This window comes from Carassius carassius, chromosome 10 (assembly GCF_963082965.1).
Source record: "Carassius carassius chromosome 10, fCarCar2.1, whole genome shotgun sequence".
Classification (NCBI taxonomy): domain Eukaryota; kingdom Metazoa; phylum Chordata; class Actinopteri; order Cypriniformes; family Cyprinidae; genus Carassius; species Carassius carassius.
The window spans coordinates 18345338-18369187 of NC_081764.1; the positions used below are offsets into that span (position 1 = coordinate 18345338).

The window sequence follows — 23850 nt, forward strand, 5'->3', positions numbered from 1 at the left end:
GTAAACAGCGAAATTGCTGTTCGATTAAAGGGTTAGTTCACCCAAATAGCAAAATTATGTCATTAATAACTTACCCTCATGTTGTTCCAAACCAGTAAGACCTCCATTTATCTTTGGAACACAGTTTAAGATATTTTAGATTTAGTCCGAGAGCTCTCAGTCCCTCCATTGAAACTGTGTGTACGGTATACTGTCCATGTCCAGAAAGGTAAGAAAAACATCATCAAAGTAGTCCATGTGACATCAGAGGGTCAGTTAGAATTTTTTGAAGCATCGAAAATACATTTTGGTCCAAAATTAGCAAAAACTACGACTTTATTCAGCATTGTCTTCTCTTCCGTGTCTGTTGTGTGAGAGAGTTCAAAACAAAGCAGTTTGTGATATCCGGTTCGCGAACGAATCATTCGATATAACCGGATCTTTTTGAACCAGTTCACCAAATCGAACTGAATCGTTTTAAACGGTTTGCGTCTCCAATACGCATTAATCCACAAATGACTTGTGTACAGTGTACTGTTTGAGTACATAAATTACTCCGGGATATTGGTTTGTTTGAACTCAGAGGGAGTGTCAGCCACATTAAAAAAGTTAACAGCTTAAGTCATTTGTGGATTAATGCGTATTGGAGACGCGAACCGTTTAAAACGATTCAGTTCAATTTGGTGAACTGGTTCAAAAAGATCCGGTTACATCGAATGATTCGTTCACGAACTGGATATCACAAACTGCTTTGTTTTGAACTCTCACAACAGACACAGAAGAGAAGACAATGCTGAATAAAGTCGTAGTTTTTGCTATTTTTGGACCAAAATTTATTTTCGATGCTTCAAAAAATTCTAACTGACCCTCTGATGTCACAAGGACTACTTTGATGATGTTTTTCTTACCTTTCTGGACATGGACAGTATACCGTACACACAGCTTCAATGGAGGGACTGAGAGCTCTAGGACTAAATCTAAAATATCTTAAACTGTGTTCCAAAGATAAACGGAGGTCTCACGGGTTTGGAACAACATGAGGGTAAGTTATTAATGACATAATTTTGCTATTTGGGTGAATTATCCCTTTAATTAGTGCCGAGCAGTGTGTGGAGAACCGAACGGTTTGGTTTTTTTCAATGAACTGTCCCATCCATAGTAAATATATTGTAAATGTAATTCTGACCGACCTGCTTTCTACTGGCGAACATGGCTGGGATTTTGCAGTAATTTGCTGTGTATGTTCCCTCTCTGCTCCTCCTTTGCGTTTAAACTCCATTTTTTGCACGGATAAAGCCAATTAGGCAGTGCTTCGCTGATGTTGGTGTCATGTGGTGGTGCCATTTTCACTCCGCGATCGCCTGATTCGTGAATTCATAGGTCCATCAATTAATTAGCAGTTGCATTACAGCCTATTGCATGTCAGCCTGATCGACAGCACAGCCGCAGCCGGCAGGCCAGAATGACCGTCAGGCCCCCGGGAAATGTCCCGGTGCTCCCGATGGCCAGTCCGCCCCTGGCAGCAATTATTATCATTAATAGGATAGTTCACACAAAAATTACCCACCCTCATGTTGTTCCAAACCTGTAAGACCTTCGTTCATCTTGGGACACAAATTAAGATATTTTTGATGAAATCAGAGTTTTCTGACCCTGTATCGACAGCAACACAACTAACACGTTCAAGGACCAGAAAGGTAGTAAGGACATCGTTAAACAATTCCATGTGTTTCAACTGTAATTTTTATCAAGCTACGAGAATACCTTTAATTAACTTTTAATTAACTTTTCGCACAAAAGCAAATAAGCTTAAGTAGCTTCATAACATTACGGTTGAACCACTGATGTCAGATGGACTATTTAAATGATATCCTTACTACCTTTCTGGGCATTGAATGTGGTAGTTGCATTGCTGTCTATGCAGGCTCAGAAAGCTCTTGGATTTCATCAAAAATATTTTAATTTGTGCTCCAAAGATGAACGAATTTGTGTAATTAGTGACAGAATTTTCATTTTTGGGTGAACTATCCCTTTAACTATTAATATTTATATTAACAAATGTTTAATGCAAAATAGAGCATGTTGATGGCATGAGTAAGTTCATTAATCTGTTGTCTGTGAAGAGTTTTTGCAGGTCTGTGATTTGTGGTGCATTAATAACAAATCAAGAAGTTGTGCACCAGACCTCAGGCCTTTACAAACCTGACAAGCTGATGACCTTGGACAGTATGATCTTGAAAATGTATCCAGAGGACAAGACTGCTATCTGTTCAACCATGAAAAGGCAAGGTCCAGCAGCTGTCAAAGAGGAGCTGTAGATAGAGGCAAAAGGACACTTTCAAGCTTGTGATTAGAGACAATTTTATAGATTTTGAATTTAATCTGATTTATTTTGCCGTCAATTAAAAGCAGACAGTTCTACAGCCTTTCTCATATAATCTATAGAAACAAATTAAAATTTTCATTTTAAAGACAGCATCACTAAAGCTAAGCTAGTCTTTCAGAGTATTTTCTTTAGAGCGGCTTATTATAGCTGAAGAGCTTGAATGCCAAGAAATGTCCGCATGTACCCAGAATTTGCCTGCGGCATGAATTGGAATGTGGGATTCACCTTGTCACCCTCTGTTTCAATCAAACTCTGAGACTTTTTTGTGTGGTTTTCTGATATTTTTTCCTTTGTCTCCCTCTGTGTGTGCAGGTGGCTAGACACATACGATTAACAACACCACTGACCCACAGCAAATCGTTCATGAGGCAGTTATATACCTAACACAAACCCACTGGACCTGGTTGTCTGGTGGGGTGGGGAAGGCAAAGTCTGTTTAATCTTATTTGCAACCATATGTTAAAACATAAGGATCCCATTTACATAAACAAAACAGAAAGCTTACAAATCCATGCATTTACGATGAAAACTGACATAAGGTGAGTTTTGCTCCATATTATTTTATGGTGTAATAACTACTCTTTGTATTTGCTTGTTGTTTTGATTTTAATAACAGTAATTGCATAGTTGAAATATTACTTGACTCTAGCATTTAAGGTGAAAAACTCAGCAAGTACAGAGTTTAACATTTAGCTGGTTTACTATAAATAAATAAGTGTAGAGTTCTTGAGTAGAGAGTTCACCAACTTTATTTTAGAACTGAATGCTTAATCTGTAAAATAATCACTGATGCTTATTTTATGTTCATTTCTTCTGTTTAAGTACTGACTGCATTCAACCATTCACCACAAGTACTATACAAAATAATTGACTAAAATACATACCCCATAATAATATATAGATAGATAAAAATAATCAGCAGTAATTACAAACCAATATTTGTAGCAAACCCCTTCTGAGTGACAGCTTAATTTTGGCTGAATTTGCAACTGTGTTACTCATTTTATCATATTTGTATTTGATTTATTTTTACAATTTATAAAGTGTCTACTTTATTTATAATATATAATCCTATAAAAAATGCTAAAAATCAGCTTATGGAATTGGACATAAAATATATAGAATTGAACGTTTTCTGATGGTTCAAACCCACCATAGACTGTATAAAAACAGTTTCAAACGTGTAACTATTCATGTGTAACAAACCGGGTTTGGGTTGCTTAGTAACTTCAAGACACCGGTCAGGTGTTTCGCGCGTAAATCCTCCCGTAAACTTTAGCCCCGCCCACACGCACTTCCTCTATTTGACAGTACATTTCTGTTTATCAGACAGAGACATTTCTCATTCATCATTTCGTACGCATGGATATCGTGGCAGCGTTGACGGTTTTAAAATGACAGCTTTGTTTTGAGGTATGTATCAGCCTGTAAATGTGTTTTTGTGCGGGTTTAAAGGTGGCGGATATGCAGTGTAGAGAACTGGTGCAGACTGGTTGACTCTGCTGCTGTGCGCGCAGCTCTGAATGTACCATAAACAATGAGATGAGCGGGGACCCTTACATGTGCATAAAGCCCTCTCAGGTAAGGATTAGTAAATTGTCCTTTTGTACCGACACTTTTACCGCTTTAACACAACAGTGTTGTAAGACTTTCAATGGTTTCCTGCCTGAGCGGCGTTAATCTTCACAGAACCGCGAAGACATGACAAGTCACCGGATTGCGTTCACAGGGAATATTCCAGTCCGTTGCTGTAAATCGCGTTTTGCTCGTGGTTTACGCCTTATTGGGAAGCAAACCCTCGTCGTATATATGGTGTGACCCGGTATAGAAACACAATGGAGTGAATGCCCTCAAAATGACGTCTCCCAGACGAGAGGACCGCATATTTGTCATATTTGTACAACTGAATCCCCATTACTGCAAGGACAAGTGGATAAAACTGTGTATCAGATTCTCAGGAATTAAAGTGCTGCATGGATGACGTTTATATGAGACAGTAAGTATATACGATATGTTATGCATTAATTTCTGAAATATTACAAATGGTCGAGTATCTTTTTTTTAGGTTATGTTTATGAAGACTGTCAGAGTAGTTCAGTGCAGTCAAAGCAAGATGGTTTGGGCACTTTTCGAAGGAGACTGTACAAACTATATTGACTGTTCTAACAGTTGCACAGGCTAGTTTATAACAAGTGATATGAATGTCAGGTATCTTGTAAGAAGCTACTGATTTATCTAATTTTAGGTAATTCATATTACATAATTTGTTTCATAATATTGTACACTATTTCCCATCCCCAGAATTTCATCCAGCAGGACAGTTGTTGTAGACACAACCACTGCAGTCAAGTTGATGTAAAGTGTTAAATTCAAAAAGTTTGAATTTAGGTTTAGATTAACCAGTTTATTTTGCCGTCATTTTTAGACACATTTGGTGATGTTGGATTATGTGCAGAAGATATTTAACATTTTTGGTTGACCTTAATATTCTTGAATTCCTGATTTTGATTTCTTACACTTGACTTGGTAGATATTGTTCAGTTTCAGCCTTTAATCCGTTTTTCCCTCCACATATACCTGTATATGGGATATACAGTAGGCTATATGTATATTTCAATAACCTCTATATGGGACACATATGGTTGCCCCAACACTGAAATGTGCAGGAAAACATGAAGAGACATGATTGGTTAACAGCATTGTCATTTAAATTTTCTGTTTGAGACACAGCAAATGAGAATAACAGATGCAGCCGTGACCTAGTTATGGGGTAAAAGCCCAGACTGAGGTTAAATAAGGCTAGCTGTGATGGTAATTGTGTCTTTTGAGGGTTAAGGTTGTGTTACCTAGGTGAGGTTAAAAACTGAGGCTTCTCATCACCATAGACTGGTAAAAAATGAGTGAAAGACCATAATTCTGTTTATTTTTTGTATCTTTATTGTATTTATTTGTACTGTTGCTTGTAGTTGGATAGAATATTCTTATTCTTATTATTTTTATTTTTTAATGTATAGTTTCTCCATAAACAGCACATACCGAACTTTATAGAAATGTTTATTTAGCAAGGATGCTTAAAATTGGATTGATCAGAAGTGATGATAAACACATTTATAATGTTACAATTTCTATTTCAGATAAATGCTGTCCTTCTGAACTTTCTATTCATCAAAGAAACCTAAAAAAAATTTACTCAGCTGTTTTCAACATAATAAAATATTTTTAAGCAGCAAGTCAGAATATAGGAACGATTTCTGAAGGGTCATGTGACTGGAGTAATGATGCTAAAAATATAGCTTTGAAATCACATCACAAAATATTTCTAAATGTTACAGTTCTTGCTTTATTTTGGATCAAATAATTGCAGGCTTGGTAAGCAGAAGACAATAAAAAAAGTTAAAGATATTAATATTAATTAGGTGAGTCTGAGACAATTATTTGACTGATTTCACATTTATTGTTTGTATGAAGGCTAAATAAAAAAAAAGCTCAACTAATTTATTTGTGCTGTTTTTTTTTTCTTTTCTAAAATATATGGTTTTAAATGAGGTGTCATAGACTTGGCAAATTCATTTTTCATAAGTTTGTATGCTCAGACATCTGCTGTGGGCGTTCTTGGCAGATTTTTTAAGTGTTCATATCGATATCGGAATTCTGTTTTATCGACAAAATTATCAGGAGATGTTTGTGTAAGCATTTACTGTTTGTGAATGTTATAAGTTTACATTAGTTTGAGAGTCCAGATTATGTCATATCCTATCAATCCATATACTTTATTTATTGCTTGTAGTGAAATAGAGAATTTCTGTCGTAGACTCTTCAAAACATTTGCAAATTATCCTGCTTAACATCTCTGCTCCTAGGGTAAGTGTGTGTAACCTTATAGCTTATTTTGGATAGACAGTGAGAAAAGCAATTCTCAGACATTCTCTGATGTCTTGTTGAGTCCTACTTTACCAGTCTTTGAGCATTACATTTATAAGGTGACTTAATATTATTCACAGTCTTGCTGGTGGCTGTGCGCTCAATTTCCACTTTATGTACAGTAATAGGCTGGTATTAATTTTTACTTTAAAGGACTGATTTTTTTTTCTTTCTTCACAGTGAAGTACCATCAAAGAAGTGATGAGCTCTGCAGATGTTAATACTTATAAAATGACAGATCTACCAAAATAGATCATCCTGTTGAAATACCCAACCATGATCTAGGTTTTTGATTTTACACTGTCTATCTATGTGCTTTTATGTAAAATGCATCTGTACGTTATTATGTGCCTTTTGAGGAATCACAAGTGCTTTTCAAACCCAATGGCAACACACTAAGAGAGTAGTAATTGTTGTTTATGGCAATCTGACTTGGCTAAATAAGATGTTGTGTAATTGCACTAAATTAGAGACTAATTAATGCAGATTAAGGACTTCTGCACATACAGCTACTACTGTAACTAATGCCAATCTTGAACTGGACTGCACCACTTTAAAGGTGTTCATCTGTGACACACACTATTTCTTTATTTTTTACATTTATTGACTGAAATACAAAATTATATGTATTATTAACTTCAACATTTTCCGCATGCTTCTTAGATTCTTACACCTTCCTTACAGTTGACATGTTAACATCAAAGGCGTAAGATTTGAACAAAAGATCAAAGTACTTGTGACTTGGATGGAATGTGATCGTCTTGTGAAGCAAGTCTAGACTTTATTTTACTGGTAGATTCTAGAGGCAGTACATTATGTGTGAAAGGCCTCATGGAAAAAATAAAAGTATTAAGTAATAGTACATGTAATCTGATAACACATTGCTTTAAGGAGAATAATTCCGGTATCCAATAATGAATTCATGTTACTGAAAACATTTATGATTTATATATGTAACAGCTTTATTAGCCAAGTAAAATACAAGATAATTAATCATTATGACATTGAGTCAATTGTTTCCTGACAGTGAGAAGGTCATTCAGTTTGGCCTGTTGGATGTTTATAGTTAAGTCTTACCAATGTGAAAGCTGAGCTTCTCACATCCATAGAACGCCTGCAAAATGCCTGAATATTAGTGCAGGGACTTGAAACTTGATATGAAAGACAACATTGTCTTTGGCCAGGTTCGCCACTGCAGTACTTTTATCTTCATGCAGTACAGTATGGGCCCACTAAGACTGATAATATAATAAGAAAGTCTAATGCAGTGCTTTAGTGTCTGAGCAGTGATCAAGCTCTGTGCTGTGAAAACTGATATAGGACAAAGACACTAGGGTGTCTCCCCAAGTGATGGGACCATTTGTTATGTTTAGTGGTGTAGTAGGCCACTCCTTGCATTTGTAGATTGATTTGATGAAGAATGAGATTTGTTATGTCAAGCCTGTATTTCACATAGCAGTGAGTGTAACATTGAGGCACTTGACGTGTTTATTAGCTTAAAAGAAGGAGCGAAAATGAAACTTTTTTTTTTACATTTGTTGTATATTAAAGTCATTGTATAGCATTATGCATTTTATTATATTAAGGTATGTATATATATATATATATATATAAGATTTTAATAGATGTTAAATATCAGAAATTTGACATCTTTGACAAGGCAAGGTTAATTGAGGTTGTAAAATGTCATGTGGTGTGACTTTCCAAATATATCCCAACCCAACTTTGAAAATAGATTAATGGCGATATTTTTTTTTATTGCCCGATAAGAGCCTCACGTTAACGCAGCACGTTAACGCCGATAACGGCCCACCACTAATATATATATAGTACAGACCAAAAGTTTGGACACACCTTCTCATTCAAAGAGTTTTCTTTATTTTCATGACTATGAAAATTGTAGATTCACACTGAAGGCATCAAAACTATGAATTAACACATGTGGAATTATATATGGAATTATATACATAACAAAAAAGTGTGAAACAACTGAAAATGTCATATTCTAGGTTCTTCAAAGTAGCCACCTTTTGCTTTGATTACTGCTTTTCACATTCTTGGCATTCTCTTGATGAGCTTCAAGAGGTAGTCACCTGAAATGGTCTTCCAACTAGGGCTGGGCAATTTTATCGATTCTGCGATATAAATCGATATTTTTTTTCCCAAAGAAAGTATCGTTTTTTTAGCCGCGAGTATCGATACATACGTCCCATTATAAATCCCCCATGTTTACCCCCGTTCGCGTTGCAGGAAGAGCGATTTGGTCAGCCAGCCGCTAGTGTTGCTGTAGAGCAAGTTCCCCGTACTAACTTTACACAGACGCAGACGTCTACCTCTTCCTGTTTACCAAGTCAGAGTGAGGATATTCAGAGAATGGCGGCGAATATAAATCCGGCACCCACCTGCTTAAAAGCAGATGTGTGGGAGCACTTTGGTTTAAAAAAAAAAAAAGAGGGAAAGCAATGACTTGAGTAAAAGCGTCGCAGTTTGTAAGCTATGTGGCACTAACGTTAAATATTCCGGCAATACCACAAATTTACGAGCGCACCTAAAACGTCACCACCTGGACAAGTTTATGCTTACGGAGGACCCAAAGCAGCAGTGGCCGTGTGACCCAAAACAAACCACGCTAGACATCGATGGCGGTTTTTCCCACAAGTTTCCATCTGCTTCACCAACGTCGCAGAAAATTACAGAGTCCATTGCCTAGTTTATTTGTCAGGAGTTGAGCACGTATTCAGTGGAAAACCCCGGCTTTAGGCGCATGGTGAATGCGATGGAGCCCCGCTATCCTATTCCAACCCGCGAACACCTCACCAAGGGTTGCATTCCCGGGCTGTACGCTCAGACAAGGGCACACGTTAAAGCCTCCCAGCCAATTATTGTCTGGCTGCCATGGTTTATTTTTTTCTGCTGGCTAGACTGGCTACCTCACATAGGTGTAGGCTTACAGGCCTTAAAATACTCAGGTAAGTTTTAAGTTAAATGTTCTTAGAGACTTGAATTATTTGATGTTTTGGAGAAGCCATGGTACTACTATGTTTACTTACCTGGCGGCTAGACTGGCTACCTCATGTTCAGTGGCAAGCTAAAAAAATTTCAAAGAAACTGTTCAGAACAGGCCACTTGCACTTTAACTCTCCATTGTTTATTGCGAATTGCAATGTTGCACTTTATTTACTTTTCAAAGGCTTGTAAGCTACAGTTTGCACTGTTTCAATAAATGGAACTAATTTTCTCAACACATCTTTGATTAATTTTGTCCAGCATTTATTTTGGAAGCTGTCTGATGTTTTTTTGAGTTTTCATTTAAATTAATTCAATCCAAGTAAATGAAACAGTCACAAGATGTCACCAGAATCACTCTGTCCCCTTTAAATCTATCAGAAAATGATGTAAGCGTATCAAATTATATAGAATCGTATTGAATTATATCAGATCGTATCATTGGCTGAATATCGTGATATATATCGTATCGTGAGATTAGTGTATCACTACAGCCCTACTTCCAACAGTCTTGAAGGAGTTCCCAGAGAGATGCTTAGCACTTGTTGGCCCTTTTGCCTTCTGTCTGCGGTCCAGCTCACCCCTAAACCATCTCTATTGGGTTCAGGTCCGGTGACTGTGGAGGCCAGGTCATCTGGCGCAGCACCCCATCACTCTCCTTCTTGGCCCTTGATGCCTTCAGTGTGAATCTACAATTTTCATAGTCATGAAAATAAAGAAAACTCTTTGAATGAGAAGGTGTGTCCAAACTTTTGGTCTGTACTGTATATACAGGTCCTTCTAAAAAAATTAGCATATTGTGATAAAGTCCATTATTTTCCATAATGTAATGATAAAAATTAAACTTTCATATATTTTAGATTCATTGCACACCAACTGAAATATTTCAGGTCTTTTATTGTTTTAATACTGATGATTTTGGCATACAGCTCATGAAAACCCAAAAATTTCTATCTCAAAAAATTAGCATATTTCATCCGACCAATAAAAGAAAAGTGTTTTTAATACAAAAAAAGTCAACCTTCAAATAATTATGTTCAGTTATGCACTCAATACTTGGTCGGGAATCCTTTTGCAGAAATGACTGCTTCAATGCGGCGTGGCATGGAGGCAATCAGCCTGTGGCAATGCTGAGGTGTTATGGAGGCCCAGGATGCTTCGATAGCGGCCTTAAGCTCATCCAGAGTGTTGGGTCTTGCGTCTCTCAACTTTCTCTTCACAATATCCCACAGATTCCATATGGGGTTCAGGTCAGGAGAATTGGCAGGCCAATTGAGCACAGTAATACCATGGTCAGTAAACCATTTACCAGTGGTTTTGGCACTGTTGGCACAGGTCATGCTGAAAAACGAAATCTTCATCTCCATAAAGGTTTTCAGCAGATGGAAGCATGAAGTGCTCCAAAATCTCCTGATAACTAGCTGCATTGACCCGGCCCTTGATAAATTACAGTGGACCAACACCAGCAGCTGACATGGCACCCCAGACCATCACTGACTGTGGGTACTTGACACTGGACTTCAGGCATTCAGGCATTTGGCATTTTCGGTCCTTCTCCACAATCTTCCTCAGGGTCCGGTCACCTCTTCTCGTTGTGCAGCGTTTTTTGCCACACTTTTTCCTTCCCACATACTTCCCACTGAGGTGCCTTGATACAGCACTCTGGGAACAGCCTATTCATTCAGAAATTTCTTTCTGTGTCTTACCCTCTCGCTTGAGGGTGTCAATGATGGCCTTCTGGACAGCAGTCAGGTCGGCAGTCTTACCCATGATTGCGGTTTTGAGTAATGAACCAGGCTGGGAGTTTTTAAAAGCCTCAGGAATCTTTTGCAGGTGTTTAGAGTTAATTAGTTGATTCAGATGATTAGGTTAATAGCTCGTTTAGAGAACCTTTTCATGATATGCTAATTTTTTGAGATAGGAATTTTGGGTTTTCATGAGCTGTATGCCAAAATCATCAGTATTAAAACAATAAAAGACCTGAAATATTTCAGTTGGTGTGCAATGCATCTAAAATATATGAAAGTTTAATTTGTATCATTACATTATGGAAAATAATGAACTTTATCACAATATGCTAATTTTTTTTAGAAGGACCTGTATATATACACCAGAAATGTATTAAATTAAAAAATAATCGTTTTTCAAAGCCATGTTAAATCAACATTAATACAGAGTACATATATAAGAAGTTACATGTATTTTAAATGTTTTTTTTTTTCTCGGACACTCTTATTTGTCATTGATAATACTGTATACTAAATACATGTTTTTGTTTTTTTATGTCTTCATGTAGGAATGTTTACCCTCACAGAAGTTGCCTCTCTAAATGACATCCAGCCAACTTATCGGATACTGAAACCATGGTGGGACGTCTTTATGGATTACCTGGGTGTGGTCATGCTTATGCTGGCCATATTTGCTGGGACCATGCAGTTAACCAAAGATCAGGTGGTTTGCCTTCCTGTTCTGGAATCATTTGAGGACCAAACCCCTGTGGCCATAGAAAGGCCCCGAGAGAAAGCTCTTGGCTCAGGGACAGGAGGAGGCCATGTGACATTGGCAGCTGCACCTTCAGCAAGCAAAGAACAAACCGACAGTGTTGTCCAACATTTCTCACAGTCGTCTGCTGTCAGGCAACCTCAGCCTACGGGTTTACGAACAAATCTGGATTTTCAGCAGTATGTCTTTGTTAATCAGATGTGCTACCATGTTGCCCTTCCGTGGTATTCAAAATACTTTCCATATCTAGCTCTTATTCACACTATTGTTCTCATGGTAAGCAGTAACTTTTGGTTCAAGTATCCAAAGACCAGTTCCAAAATTGAGCTTTTTGTGTCTATTTTGGGTAAGTGTTTTGAGTCCCCTTGGACAACCAAGGCATTGTCTGAGACAGCCTGTGAAGACTCTGAAGAGAATAAGCAGAGATTGACTGGAGCTTCTACATTACCAAAGCATCTTTCAACCAGCAGTCAGGAGGGAAGTCCAAATCCGTCCACACCCATGCTTGTGAAATCTAGCATTAAGTTTTCTGCAGAGAAGCCAGTCATTGAAGTTCCAAGCATGACTATACTTGACAAGAAAGATGGAGAGCAAGCTAAAGCACTTTTTGAGAAGGTTAGGAAGTTCCGTACACATGTAGAAGACAGTGACATGATTTACAAACTCTATGTAGCTCAAACAATAATAAAAACGGTCAAATTCATTCTGATTCTGTGTTACACCATGACCTTTGTCACGTCCATTAAATTCGACCATGATTGTGAGCCTGAAATTAAGCATTTAACTGGATACGCAAAATTTAAATGCACCCATAACATGGCTTTCATGTTGAAAAAACTCCTTGTTACCTACATTGTCCTCATTTTTGTTTATGGCTTGGTTTGCATTTACACACTTTTTTGGCTATTCAGACGGCCTCTTAAAGAGTACTCTTTTGAGAAAGTTCGAGAAGAAAGCAGTTTTAGTGATATCCCAGACGTGAAGAATGACTTTGCTTTCCTCTTACACATGGTGGACCAGTATGACCAATTGTATTCTAAACGTTTTGGTGTCTTTCTCTCAGAGGTAAGCGAGAACAAACTGCGGGAAATCAGTTTAAACCACGAGTGGACCTTTGAGAAACTTCGCCAACACGTGACTCGCAATGCACAGGACAAGCTTGAGCTGCATCTTTTTATGCTCTCAGGCGTTCCTGATGCGGTCTTTGACCTCATTGATGTAGAGGTCCTAAAACTAGAACTCATCCCAGAGGCACGTATCACAGCGAAAATTTCCCAGATGATCAACCTCCACGAATTGCACTTTTACCACTGCCCCGCCAAAGTTGAACAGACTGCATTCAGTTTCCTCCGCGATCACCTCTGCTGCCTTCATGTCAAGTTTACGGATGTAGGAGAGATTCCCACTTGGGTTTACATGCTAAAGAACTTGAGAGAGCTCTACTTGGTGGGAAACTTGAACTCCGAGAATAACAAAATGATAGGATTAGAGTCCCTCAGGGACTTGAGGCATCTAAAGATCCTACATTTGAAGAGCAACCTTACAAAGATCCCGACTAACATTACGGACTTATCACCCCACCTGATCAAACTTGTGGTTCACAATGATGGTACTAAACTCTTGGTGTTAAATATCTTGAAAAAGATGATGAACCTTGCTGAACTGGAGCTGCAAAATTGTGAATTGGAGAGGATACCGCATGCAATTTTTAGTTTGACCAACCTGCAAGAGTTGGACTTGAAATCGAACAATATCCATACCATTGAAGAGGTCATCAGCTTCCAGCACCTCAAGCGGCTTAACTGCCTCAAACTGTGGCACAATAAAATAATTTCCATTCCATTGTCCATAAGTCATGTTAAAAACCTGGAGTTCCTCTATCTGTCACATAACAAACTAGAGACCTTACCTACCACTCTGTTCAGTCTTCTTAAACTTAGATACCTGGATGTTAGTCAAAACTCCATCGTAGTGATTCCTCCAGAGGTGGGGTTTCTCCAGAATCTACAGCACTTTGCCATCACAGGAAACAAGGTGGAAGTGGTACCTAAGCAGCTGTTTAAATGCACAAAGCTGCGTACCCTATACCTTGGGTACAATTGCATCTCATTGCTGCCAGAGAAAATTGGGCAGCTGCTGCAGCTGACTCATCTTGAGCTGAAGGGCAACTGCCTGGATCGGCTGCCTTCACAGCTTGGCCAGTGCCGACTCTTGCGCCGAAATGGCCTCATTTTGGATGACCACCTTTTTGATTCACTACCCCTAGAGGTCAAAGAGAGCCTAAGTCAGGAAACCAGTGCTAATTTTGCTAACGGAGTGTGATTTTTGACCTGAAAAAAAAAAAAAACTCGGTAAGATGGTTTTCTGAGTGAATGGAATTAGAGAGCGCAAAAGGCAGTGTTTCAGTAAAAATATTTTTTTTGTCATTTAAATTTTTGTCCAGAAGTTTTATCCAGGACTGTTCCATGTGTACGGAATGAGTCCAGTATCAAAGCTTATGTTATTTGTTTGCACAGGCCAGAACAAATAGCCGGTAAGCCGAAATAAACATTTGTGAACTTTATGCTTAGTGTATAGAATTCTGTAAAAGTATTCAAATGTATGAAATTTTTATGATTGTTATATTTTGTTATTTTAGAAAAAAAATTGTTTGTTTTTATGATTTGCCCATTTTACAGTGGAAATATAATTCCGATCATTTATGTTAACATTTTCACAAGCTGTTATCCGCACAGTCTGCATCACATGCATTGCGTATTGTGGTGCCATTAATGATTTTATTTATTGTCTGGGAGAACCCAGAACAACTGACATTTCATTATAAAGTTAATCTAAACTAGTGTATCTGTTAATCTAAACTACTGTACTTGACTATAAGGGGTAAAAAAAATAATAATAATAATAAAGAGTTGAAAAGGTCACCCTGGTACTCCTCAAAAAGGAATTCTCATTTGGGTTTAGTGAAAAGAGCACTAAAGCAATTAAACGTGCACTACAAAGTATTTAAGAAACTGAATGTTTGCATTGATACAAAGTTATCATATCCATCTGAGATTCAATCAAACTGTATATTTTATACCTCAGTTAATATCTGTTTGATATATTTTTTTTTATGAGATTGTTCCCCTATTTGGTGTCTGTTAACCAAAATACATGGAACTGAATAACAATGTTTGTTGATGGAGTGCATTGCACATGATACCTTTAGTTTGTGCAAGTTTTGGCAATAAAATAGCATCATCTTTTTATGTGGGTTAAAGAAGTAATGCATAAGTTATGGTGAGCTCATTTGACTTGTGCATGTTTTGTATATAACACCATATGATGGGACAGACCTGTAATGTGCATAGACTGCATGGTCCTTCATGCTCAAAAACACCAGTAGACATATATATATTCTAACATATGATATATAGTCTAACATCATATGTTAGCCTGTAACTGTGTATGAATACCATCTGCTTTAATGTATCCATTACTGGCTAGTAAAAGTAATGAAAATGCTTGCATTGTGTGTATCCCTTTTAAGTTACCTTGCTCTTGACATACTCTGTACTGTGCATGCCCATGCAGTCAGCTTTTGAGGCAAATGCACAAAAAGGTGACTTGACAGATGTTAGGTATCGATATTCACGCAAATCTTGGGATTACATGTTATTTAACTATAACCTGAACCTTTGTTGTTTCATTTTGCTTGACAAAGTAACAGATCTGTCATAGACAAATGAATGAAACATGGTCAAGATTTAATAGTTGTTTTATAGTTGAACCAAAAATAAAGATTGCCATCATTTATGCATCCCGATGCCATTCCAGACATCTAGACAACCTGTATGAAAGAATGAAAGTTGTTTGGATCACATTTAATATAATATTTCATTTATTATTATTATTATAGTTTATTTTGTGTGTGTGTGTGTGTGTGTGTGTAATCTATAGAAGAAAGTCATACAGGTTTGAGACAACATGAAAGTGAGTAAGTGACTTTTTTTTTTGGTTTGGTTAACAGGGTTATTAGTAGTTGAATAATTTGGATAACGTCCATTTATTTATTTTTCTTATTTTTGTTTTTGAGTTGTCAAGTCATTCTGTGGAATTAGTCTTCCCACACTGTTATGTTTGTCCTTCTGAAATGCTGCAGGGTCTGATCTGTAATTGGTATCTTTGTGACCCCTCAAGAATCTTTAGACTTGATGTCATGCCAGATGAGGCTTGAAAATCATTTTTGATACGTGTGTGAATAACAATAATTATAACCACACGTGACTCTAGAGAAGTTTCAATGTTTTGAGTGATTTTGAATTAGATTATTGTTACAGCTTTTGTAAAATGTAACTTTCTGTTCCGTTAGATGTTTGAAATTAAGGTTTGTTTATTCATTTATGTGGAGATTTATTAATTTATGTTCCATTTCTATAACCTACTAATAGTTTTACTACAATTTACCTGATTTGAAATGATTCCACCGAAAAAATACTTTGTGTCCAGTTAAATGTTTTTTCTGACTGAGTACTATATGTTTTATTTTTCAGCAAGCTATTTTAAGGTGTATTGCTCTTCAGCCTTGAATGTAGCCTGATACTGCAGCCCTTCATGCTTTAGCCTTTCCGTTTTTGATGGAGAGGAGAATGAATTTAGTAGGCTTTGCTTCTAATCACGTTTTGTTTGAAAGGATGTTAAATTTGCAACTTGCTATTTTTAATATAATAAATACATTGAAAATAAATATATTGGTGTCTGTGTTGTTTGAAATGTTAAAATTTACATTACAGCAGTGGTTCTTAATCCTGGTCCATCTCTGCAAAATGTGCAGATCTCGGCAAAGTCCCGGATTATACAGAATAAGGAACTAACAGCTAAGATATATATTGAGAAGGTAAAGAAGATAAAATAATTTATAAGAGTAGTAATGGACAATATGGCTTTTAATATTTGTAGTTATATTAGTAGAGTATTTCAAAACAAGACCCTTTAGATTTTCAGAGAACAGTACAAAATAATAAAAAAGGCAGTTTGTACTCTTTTAAGTGGAATCCTTGCACATTGGTTTAGGTTTGCACTCCCTCTAGTGGTAAAGGAAAAAAATGTGTACCTCTTGAGTGAATTAATGAATGAAAAACAATTTGATATGGTCTCCTTTCCCACGTACTGCCAAAAGCAGAAGCATTAACCGTTACGCTTTTTTTGCCTAAAGGTTGCAGACTTTCCTTCCAGTGGCTTGGTGCTGTTAAGGACAGACCAAACACAGCTGTTTGTGATTACTGGAAAAATCGTGTATTTAATAGATTTATGACATTGTAAGGCTGTATCAATCCGATTATAAAGACATGTTTTATAGTACAAATGCCTCCAGTGAGACCAAAAGTATCAACGATTTGAATGGGCCCGAGCTTGGGTCTCAGCGTAAGATCTGTTTGTGAAGCACTAGCGTCCTCTGGAGCATGAAGCATGTTGTTGCAGACCAGCCCTAAAGTTTCCTTACACCGTTGCTTAGTTTGTTTCCAGGGGGAAATGATTTCAGTGACACCTGCTTTAATTGAACGCGGTAGGACTGATTAACTCTCGTTTATGTGGTAAGTGCTTTATATTGCATTTCGAAATAACGTTACTTTTGTTGAAAAAGAATCAGTGAGACGAAAAAAAAACAAAAACCAAAATAATTGGCACGGGTTAAATGTGGGCCTCTTACATAAAAGCTATCATAACAGAAAGGTTTTTTTTTTTTTTAAATAATTTTTTCCCTTCTGAAAACAACATGGGCCTTTTTTCACAGACTGTGGTAATGCATTTCCACAACAGTTAAAACTTTGTTATTTGTGAAGTGTTTTTTATTTATTTATTTATTTGGTTTTTGATTTATGGCATGACATTGTTTGTAGAATTAATGGTTTCCTGTTTGCCTTTATAGAAGTTTACCCTGCTTGATCATTATATATTGGCCATTTTAAAAAAAAGAAAGAAAAATAAACACTGGTTGACCCCTAAATTCAGAATCCTTTATGAAGTACCATAGAAAAGCTTAACAAGGTAACTGCTTAATTATATAATATTATATAATTATAATTATACTTGCTAGTAATATTACATTTTTAATCAGGTCTTTAATTGTGACATTATATAATCTGTTTTAAAGGACTTATAATAAGGATGAAATGTTCCCATCATCAGCTGAAAATTCAGGTAAAGAAATTACATTAGTCCTTGCTTTCATTTTGCTACAGTGTTATGTACAGCTGCCTTGTTCTTGTTTCTGAATGAGGTCAATTCCCATAGCACTCTCAAATAATCACTTTCACTTGTCAAATGTCCAGGGAAATGCTACAGTCAGCCATTATTTGGATCGTTTGCATCTTCTGAGGACTTTGAGACCAATGGCTCTGACAGGTAAGAATTGTCCGAGGATCTTTCTTGTGCTTTTCTGAAGAGGCAACAGAAATAGCTCTCCTATATAAAATGCTGGAGACATTTGACATTTTTATTTTAAAGGTAATATCTGCTTGGTAATATTTTATAATAAGTTTTGGAAAAGGAAAAAAATAAATGTTTAAAAATAAATAAATATACAAATTATATAAATTGTAAATTAAATTAAGATTTTTCAATACGTTTTTCTAAATTATATAAAATGTATTATATATGTTACTTTTTAATAAAAAAAAAAAGTTTTATTGCATAGTGCTACCATTTATTTTTTCAACAGATATGGTGCCTATGAAACTTTTGGACTTGGGGCTTTGAACACTAGAGATGCAGATAGCGTTTTTGATAATTCTAATGGAGGGTACAGTGACACTTGTTCATCCTGGGGTGCAGACGTCTTGTCAAATTGCATCAGGCCCTTCGTCATGTCTTCCCAAAGGTCCAGGTCTCCGTTTTCAGACAGTGGCAGAGAGAGTTCATACTCCACATCCAATCTCTCAGATTACTCCAGCCTGAACTCTCCTTCACACTCTTGGTCAACACCGATTGGCTCACGGGGCAGAGACATGCACCCATATGTGCACAGAAACTACCAGGGAATAGGTGCTGCTGCACCTGAGGCTAAAGGACAGGATTTAGGGGTACGTCTGGTGTCTAGATTATTAACTGAGCAAAAGCAATGACTTTTAGTGTTGATCTCTTTTCTTCCACAGTGCTCTAGTCAGAACCCGTCTATTTGCATAGAGAGATACTACTCAAAATCAGCTGCTTCGGTGATTCGAGGGACCAAAAGGAAGATGATGGAACCAGTACCTCCTTGCAAGTTGGTAAAAAAAAAGAGGATAGTCAGAGCAACTCCCAGCTTAAGCACTATTGTGGGTATGTGATCTGCTGCTTTGTTAGACCAAACAGTTTCCATTGTTAAATTGTTGCACTTTATTGTATTTTTAAAAAATATTGCCTTGCGTTGATGTTTATGATGCTTTTTTGTTTGTTCTTTCTTTAGGACCGCACATTTCAAAGGTAAGAATTCACAATCAAAGATGCCTCAAAAACAAACCTGTGATACTAGAGTTTTTCTTTTCTGCAGGAGAGTTGTATTTCTTCCCATTCCAAGGAAATAAATAAAGAGCATGGTATGTAATGGCTTTTATATTTCTATTGTTAATTAAATTGGAAAAGATTAAATTAATCACCATACTTCAGTGCAAGCATGGTTACTTCATAAAAAAAAAATACAATTTTGTCATTAATTTCTCACCATCATGTCATTCCAAAGATGTACATGGACTGTTTTAATGATGTCCTTACTTACCTTTCTGGGTCTTGAACGAATCACTTGCATTGCTGTCTATGAAGGGTCAGAAAGCTCTTGGATTTCATCAAAAATATCTTAATTTGTGTTCCGAAGATGTGTTCTGAGGTCTAACGGGTTTGGAACATCATGAGGGTGAGTAATAGTGACAGAATTTTCATTTTTGATGAACTTACTCTTTAATATTTGTGTGCAGAGCTTGGTAGGAAAGTTCGAGCCAGAGAGAAGCGCAGAAGACGACGCAAGAAGAATCATGAAAAATATGGAGACAAGCACAGGTGATTACTGTAATTTGACTCATCACTTGTGTTTTAAAACAATATCTAGATTGATTTGCTGGATATCAATTTATTATTTAAATCGATTATTTAAAAAAAAAAAGAAGCAGTGAAATGTTGACTTGTGGTATGTAGAAAGGCCATAGAATTTAAATTGCAACTACAAAATCTTTCAAATTAGACATTTGCATCAGTTATTCAAAAACATTTAGCAATAAATTTCGTTAAATGCCAATTTCTGTCACTTTAGTATTCATAGCATGTTATTAATTTGTTTTTTAGGTGGGCTTTTACATGTGCTTTTTGTAAATTCCATACATTTGAAGACAAAGACATTGAGAAACACTTTGGAAGCACATATCACAGAGAGACTCTTGACTATATACGACGGCAGGCCAAATTTGATGACAAGGTCATCAGTTTTTTGCATGTAAGACTTTTTAAATAATTTTCTTTCCTTCATGTTTTAGTCTTGATTTGTATTATATTTGTTCATGTACATTTACCCCATTCTAATATTGCACAGGATTGCATGGTGCACAAGTTTCATAAAACTGTCTCTACCCTACACAAACTCAAGTTTACCTGTGGACGAAGCAAAGATGAATGGGCAAAAATAATGGAAGGTATGACTCTGCTTAAGCCAACGTCACATTATAAATATGCATTGTATGATAAATAAATACATTGATGTATTGTAACTCATTTCCCATCATTCTGCATACTACAAAGACAAATATTGACATACTCTAAACTTCTTGTTCTTACAGGCGTGACAGAAGATGATTACATGACAAGAATGGAGGTGGTCTACTGTGTTGCATGTGACATTTACATTCCTGTGGTTTTCAGCTCTGTACAGCAACATCTTCATTCAGTCACCCACCTCAAGAGCAAAGTGGTAACAGTACTCTGTCCTCTCTCCTCTAAATATCCTGAACTGTCATTTTCATCTTTATATATATATATATAGGGGCTTTTTCTCATTTCATGTCTCGTCTTTTTCCCTCCTCTCAAAGGCTTACAAGGACCAGTTAAAAAGAGACAGCGTGGTCACAGCTAAAGCCATAATAAATAATGATAATGTGAAGGTGCGCTATGAGAAGTACATGAAGGTAATGACGTTTGTGGTATATTAAAACACATAAAAAAAAATAAGTTTTTTTTAAAGAATATTTAAAGGTATATCTCTTTTTGTTTTACAGGGAGAAGACCCATTTGCATTCGATGCCAGTGACACAAGTTCTGATTCTCAGGATCCTGAGAGATCTGATGAGGCGGAGGAAGATGAAGAAAATAGTGCCTCATAATAATGGACAAAAGGAGAATTGAATGGAGAAAAAGAGACGAGAGGAGAGGACTCTTTGTACTGTACTTTTCTGTATCTTCAAGTGCTCAGACATCTATACATTTCACATCACCTTGCAATGTCCTCTGATAAAGTGTAGGCATTTTTCTCCCTTTTTCATTGTTGTATTCACATTGCAGACTCAGATGAATTCCGTCTTCTTGGGTCAGATTGTACTGTGTTTGTAGTATCTGTGTGAGTTTGTAATAATATTTTTCCACTGTTCTGAATGCCTTTAAACTTTACAGCTTCATATTTAAATGCAGATGTTACATTTTGTTCCCTATAATATTTGGGATTGGACATTTGCCTTTTCACTGTTTGGTCTGAGATGAGATGGTGTGTTGACCATTAAATTTTCACTTTAAACTAGACGTGCTTGTTGTGAAAATGTTTAACAGCATTATCATTCATTTTACTCATTAGAACTTTATGTAAGACCATCTGTAAGAGTACTTGCACGAGCTGCACTGGAAGTCCCTCTACTGGAGGAAACAATTAATGACAGCTCTGAGCAACTACTGTTTTACACGTGTATTTACTGTAGAGGTGCATCTCAATAAATTAGAATGTGTGGAAAAGTTAATTTATTTCAGTAATTAAATTCAAATTGTAAAACTTGTGTATTAAATAAATTCAGTCCACACAGACTGAAGTAGTTTAAGCCTTTGGTTTTAATTTTTAATTTTGGCTCACATTTAACAAAAACCCACAAATTCACAACAAATTAGAATATGGTAACATGCCAATCAGCTAATCAACTAAAAAAACTTGCAAAGGTTTCCTGAGCCTTCAAAATGGTCTCTCAGTTTGGTTCTCTAGGCTACACAATCATGGGGAAGACTGCTGATCCGACAGTTGTCCAGAAGACAATCATTGACACCCTTCACAAGGAGGGAAAGCCACAAACATTCATTGCCACAGAAACTGGCTGTTCACAGAGTGCAGTATCCAAGCATGTTAACAGAAAGTTGAGTGGAAGGAAAAATTGTGGAAGAAAAAGATGCACAACCAACCGAGAGAACCGCAGCCTTATGAGGATTGTCAAGCAAAATCAATTCAAGAATTTGAGTGAACTTCACAAGGAATAGACTGAGGCTGGGGTCAAGGCATCACACAGACATGTCAAGGGATTTGCTGAACCACAGACAACGTCAGAGGCATCTTACCTGGGCTAAGGAGAAGAAGAACTGGACTGTTGCCCAGTGGTCCGTGTGTTTTTTTTTTATTGTTTTTGTTGAGATAGTGAATTGGTGGGTTTTTGTTCAGTCTGCGTGCATTGAATTTATTTAATACACAAGTTTCACATTTTGAGTCGAATTACTGAAATGAACTTTTCCACAACATTCAAATTTATTGAGATGCACCTGTGTGTATATACAGGTGCTGGTCATATAATTAGAATATCATCAAAAAGTTGATTTATTTCACTAATTCCTAAGGAAAAGATTTGGTAGAAAAAAAGTGTACAAGCAATAGGGATAACTGCATGCTGGAGAGGATTGTGAAACAAAACCCATTCAAAAATGTGGGGGAGATTCATAAAGAGTGGACTGCAGCTGGAGTCAGTGCTTCAAGAACCACTACGCACAGACGTATGCAAGACATGGGTTTCAGCTGTCGCATTCCTTGTGTCAAGCCACTCTTGAACAACACACAGCGTCAGAAGCGTCTCGCCTGGGCTAAAGACAAAAAGGACTGGACTGCTGCTGAGTTGTCCAAAGTTTTGTTCTCTTGTAAATTTTGCATTTCCTTTGGAAATCAGGGTCCCAGAGTCTGGAGGAAGAGAGGAGAGGCACACAATCCACGTTGCTTGAGGTGCAGTGTAAAGTTTCCACAGTTAGTGATGGTTTGGGGTGCCATGTCATCTGCTGGTGTTGGTCCACTGTGTTTTCCGAGGTCAAAGGTCAACGCAGCTGTATAAAAGGAAGTTTAAGAGCACGTCATGCTTCCTGCTGCTCATTCATTTTCCAACAGGACTTGGCACCTGCACACAGTGCCAAAGCTAACAGTACCTGGTTTAAGGACCATGGTATCCCTGTCCTTAATTGGCCAGCAAACTCGCCTGACCTTAACCCCATAGAAAATCCATGGGGTATTGTGAAGAGAAAGATGCAATATGCCAGACCCAATAATGCAGAAGAGCTGAAGGTCACTATCAGAGCAAACTGGGCTCTCCTAACACCTGAGCAGTGCCACAGACTGATCCACTCCATGCCACGCCGCATTGCTGCAGTAATTCAGACAAAAGGAGCCCCAACTAAGTATTGAGTGCTGTACATGCTCTTACTTTTTATTTTAATACTTTTCAGTTGGCCAAGATTTCTAAAAATCCTTTCTTTGTATTGGTCTTAAGTAATATTCTAATTTTCTGAGATACTGAATTTGGGATTTTCCTTAGTTGTCAGTTATAATCATCAAAATTAAAAGAAATAAACATTTTAAATATATCAATGTAATGAATGAATATAATATACAAGTATACAATAGTTCTGCTACAAAATTCAGTGGGTCTGCTGGGGATAGATGCCATCTTTATAGAATAAAGATGTAAAATGTATGTTTGATGCCATCTTTATAGAATAAAGATGTAAAATATGTGTTTTTGAAATTGCTTTCCATCTAATCATAGACTGGGACTCAATGCCAAAAAAAGTGACAAATCCTTATTATTCTTATTATGATTGTTCACATT

General features: G+C 36.8%; 2 protein-coding genes across 4 annotated transcripts; both read left to right on the plus strand.

The window, feature by feature from the left end:
- Nucleotides 1-3639: 3639 nt before the first annotated feature.
- Nucleotides 3640-15727, plus strand: LOC132151919 (volume-regulated anion channel subunit LRRC8D-like). Of its 3 annotated transcripts, none has more exons than XM_059560467.1 (2): nucleotides 3640-3778; nucleotides 11589-15727. In XM_059560467.1, exon 2 carries the CDS (start codon nucleotides 11591-11593, stop codon nucleotides 14114-14116), a length of 2526 nt encoding a protein of 841 aa, XP_059416450.1. In that variant the 5' UTR covers nucleotides 3640-3778; nucleotides 11589-11590; the 3' UTR covers nucleotides 14117-15727. The 3 variants fall into 3 exon arrangements, with proteins under 3 accessions (XP_059416450.1, XP_059416452.1, XP_059416451.1); XM_059560469.1 differs by lacking the exon at nucleotides 3640-3778 and adding an exon at nucleotides 3808-3946; XM_059560468.1 differs by lacking the exon at nucleotides 3640-3778 and adding an exon at nucleotides 3969-4361.
- Nucleotides 15728-17163: 1436 nt separating this feature from the next.
- LOC132151311 (DBIRD complex subunit ZNF326-like) lies at nucleotides 17164-21529 on the plus strand. The gene is made up of 14 exons (XM_059559417.1): nucleotides 17164-17367; nucleotides 17703-17821; nucleotides 17928-17974; nucleotides 18106-18178; nucleotides 18495-18855; nucleotides 18928-19093; nucleotides 19221-19237; nucleotides 19305-19350; nucleotides 19726-19807; nucleotides 20090-20237; nucleotides 20334-20433; nucleotides 20578-20708; nucleotides 20827-20922; nucleotides 21013-21529. Exons 3-14 carry the CDS (start codon nucleotides 17947-17949, stop codon nucleotides 21115-21117), a joined length of 1353 nt encoding a protein of 450 aa, XP_059415400.1. The 5' UTR covers nucleotides 17164-17367; nucleotides 17703-17821; nucleotides 17928-17946; the 3' UTR covers nucleotides 21118-21529.
- Nucleotides 21530-23850: the final 2321 nt, after the last annotated feature.

Coding starts and splice junctions, on each gene's coding strand:
- LOC132151919 (XM_059560467.1), top strand. CDS start 11,591: ATGTTTACCCTCACAGAAGTTGCCTCTCTAAATGACATCCAGCCAACT.
- LOC132151311 (XM_059559417.1), top strand. CDS start 17,947: ATGTTCCCATCATCAGCTGAAAATTCAG. Junction 20,238..20,333: donor AGGTCATCAGTTTTTTGCAT/GTAAGACTTTTT, acceptor AATATTGCACAG/GATTGCATGGTGCACAAGTT. Junction 20,434..20,577: donor ATGGGCAAAAATAATGGAAG/GTATGACTCTGC, acceptor TTGTTCTTACAG/GCGTGACAGAAGATGATTAC.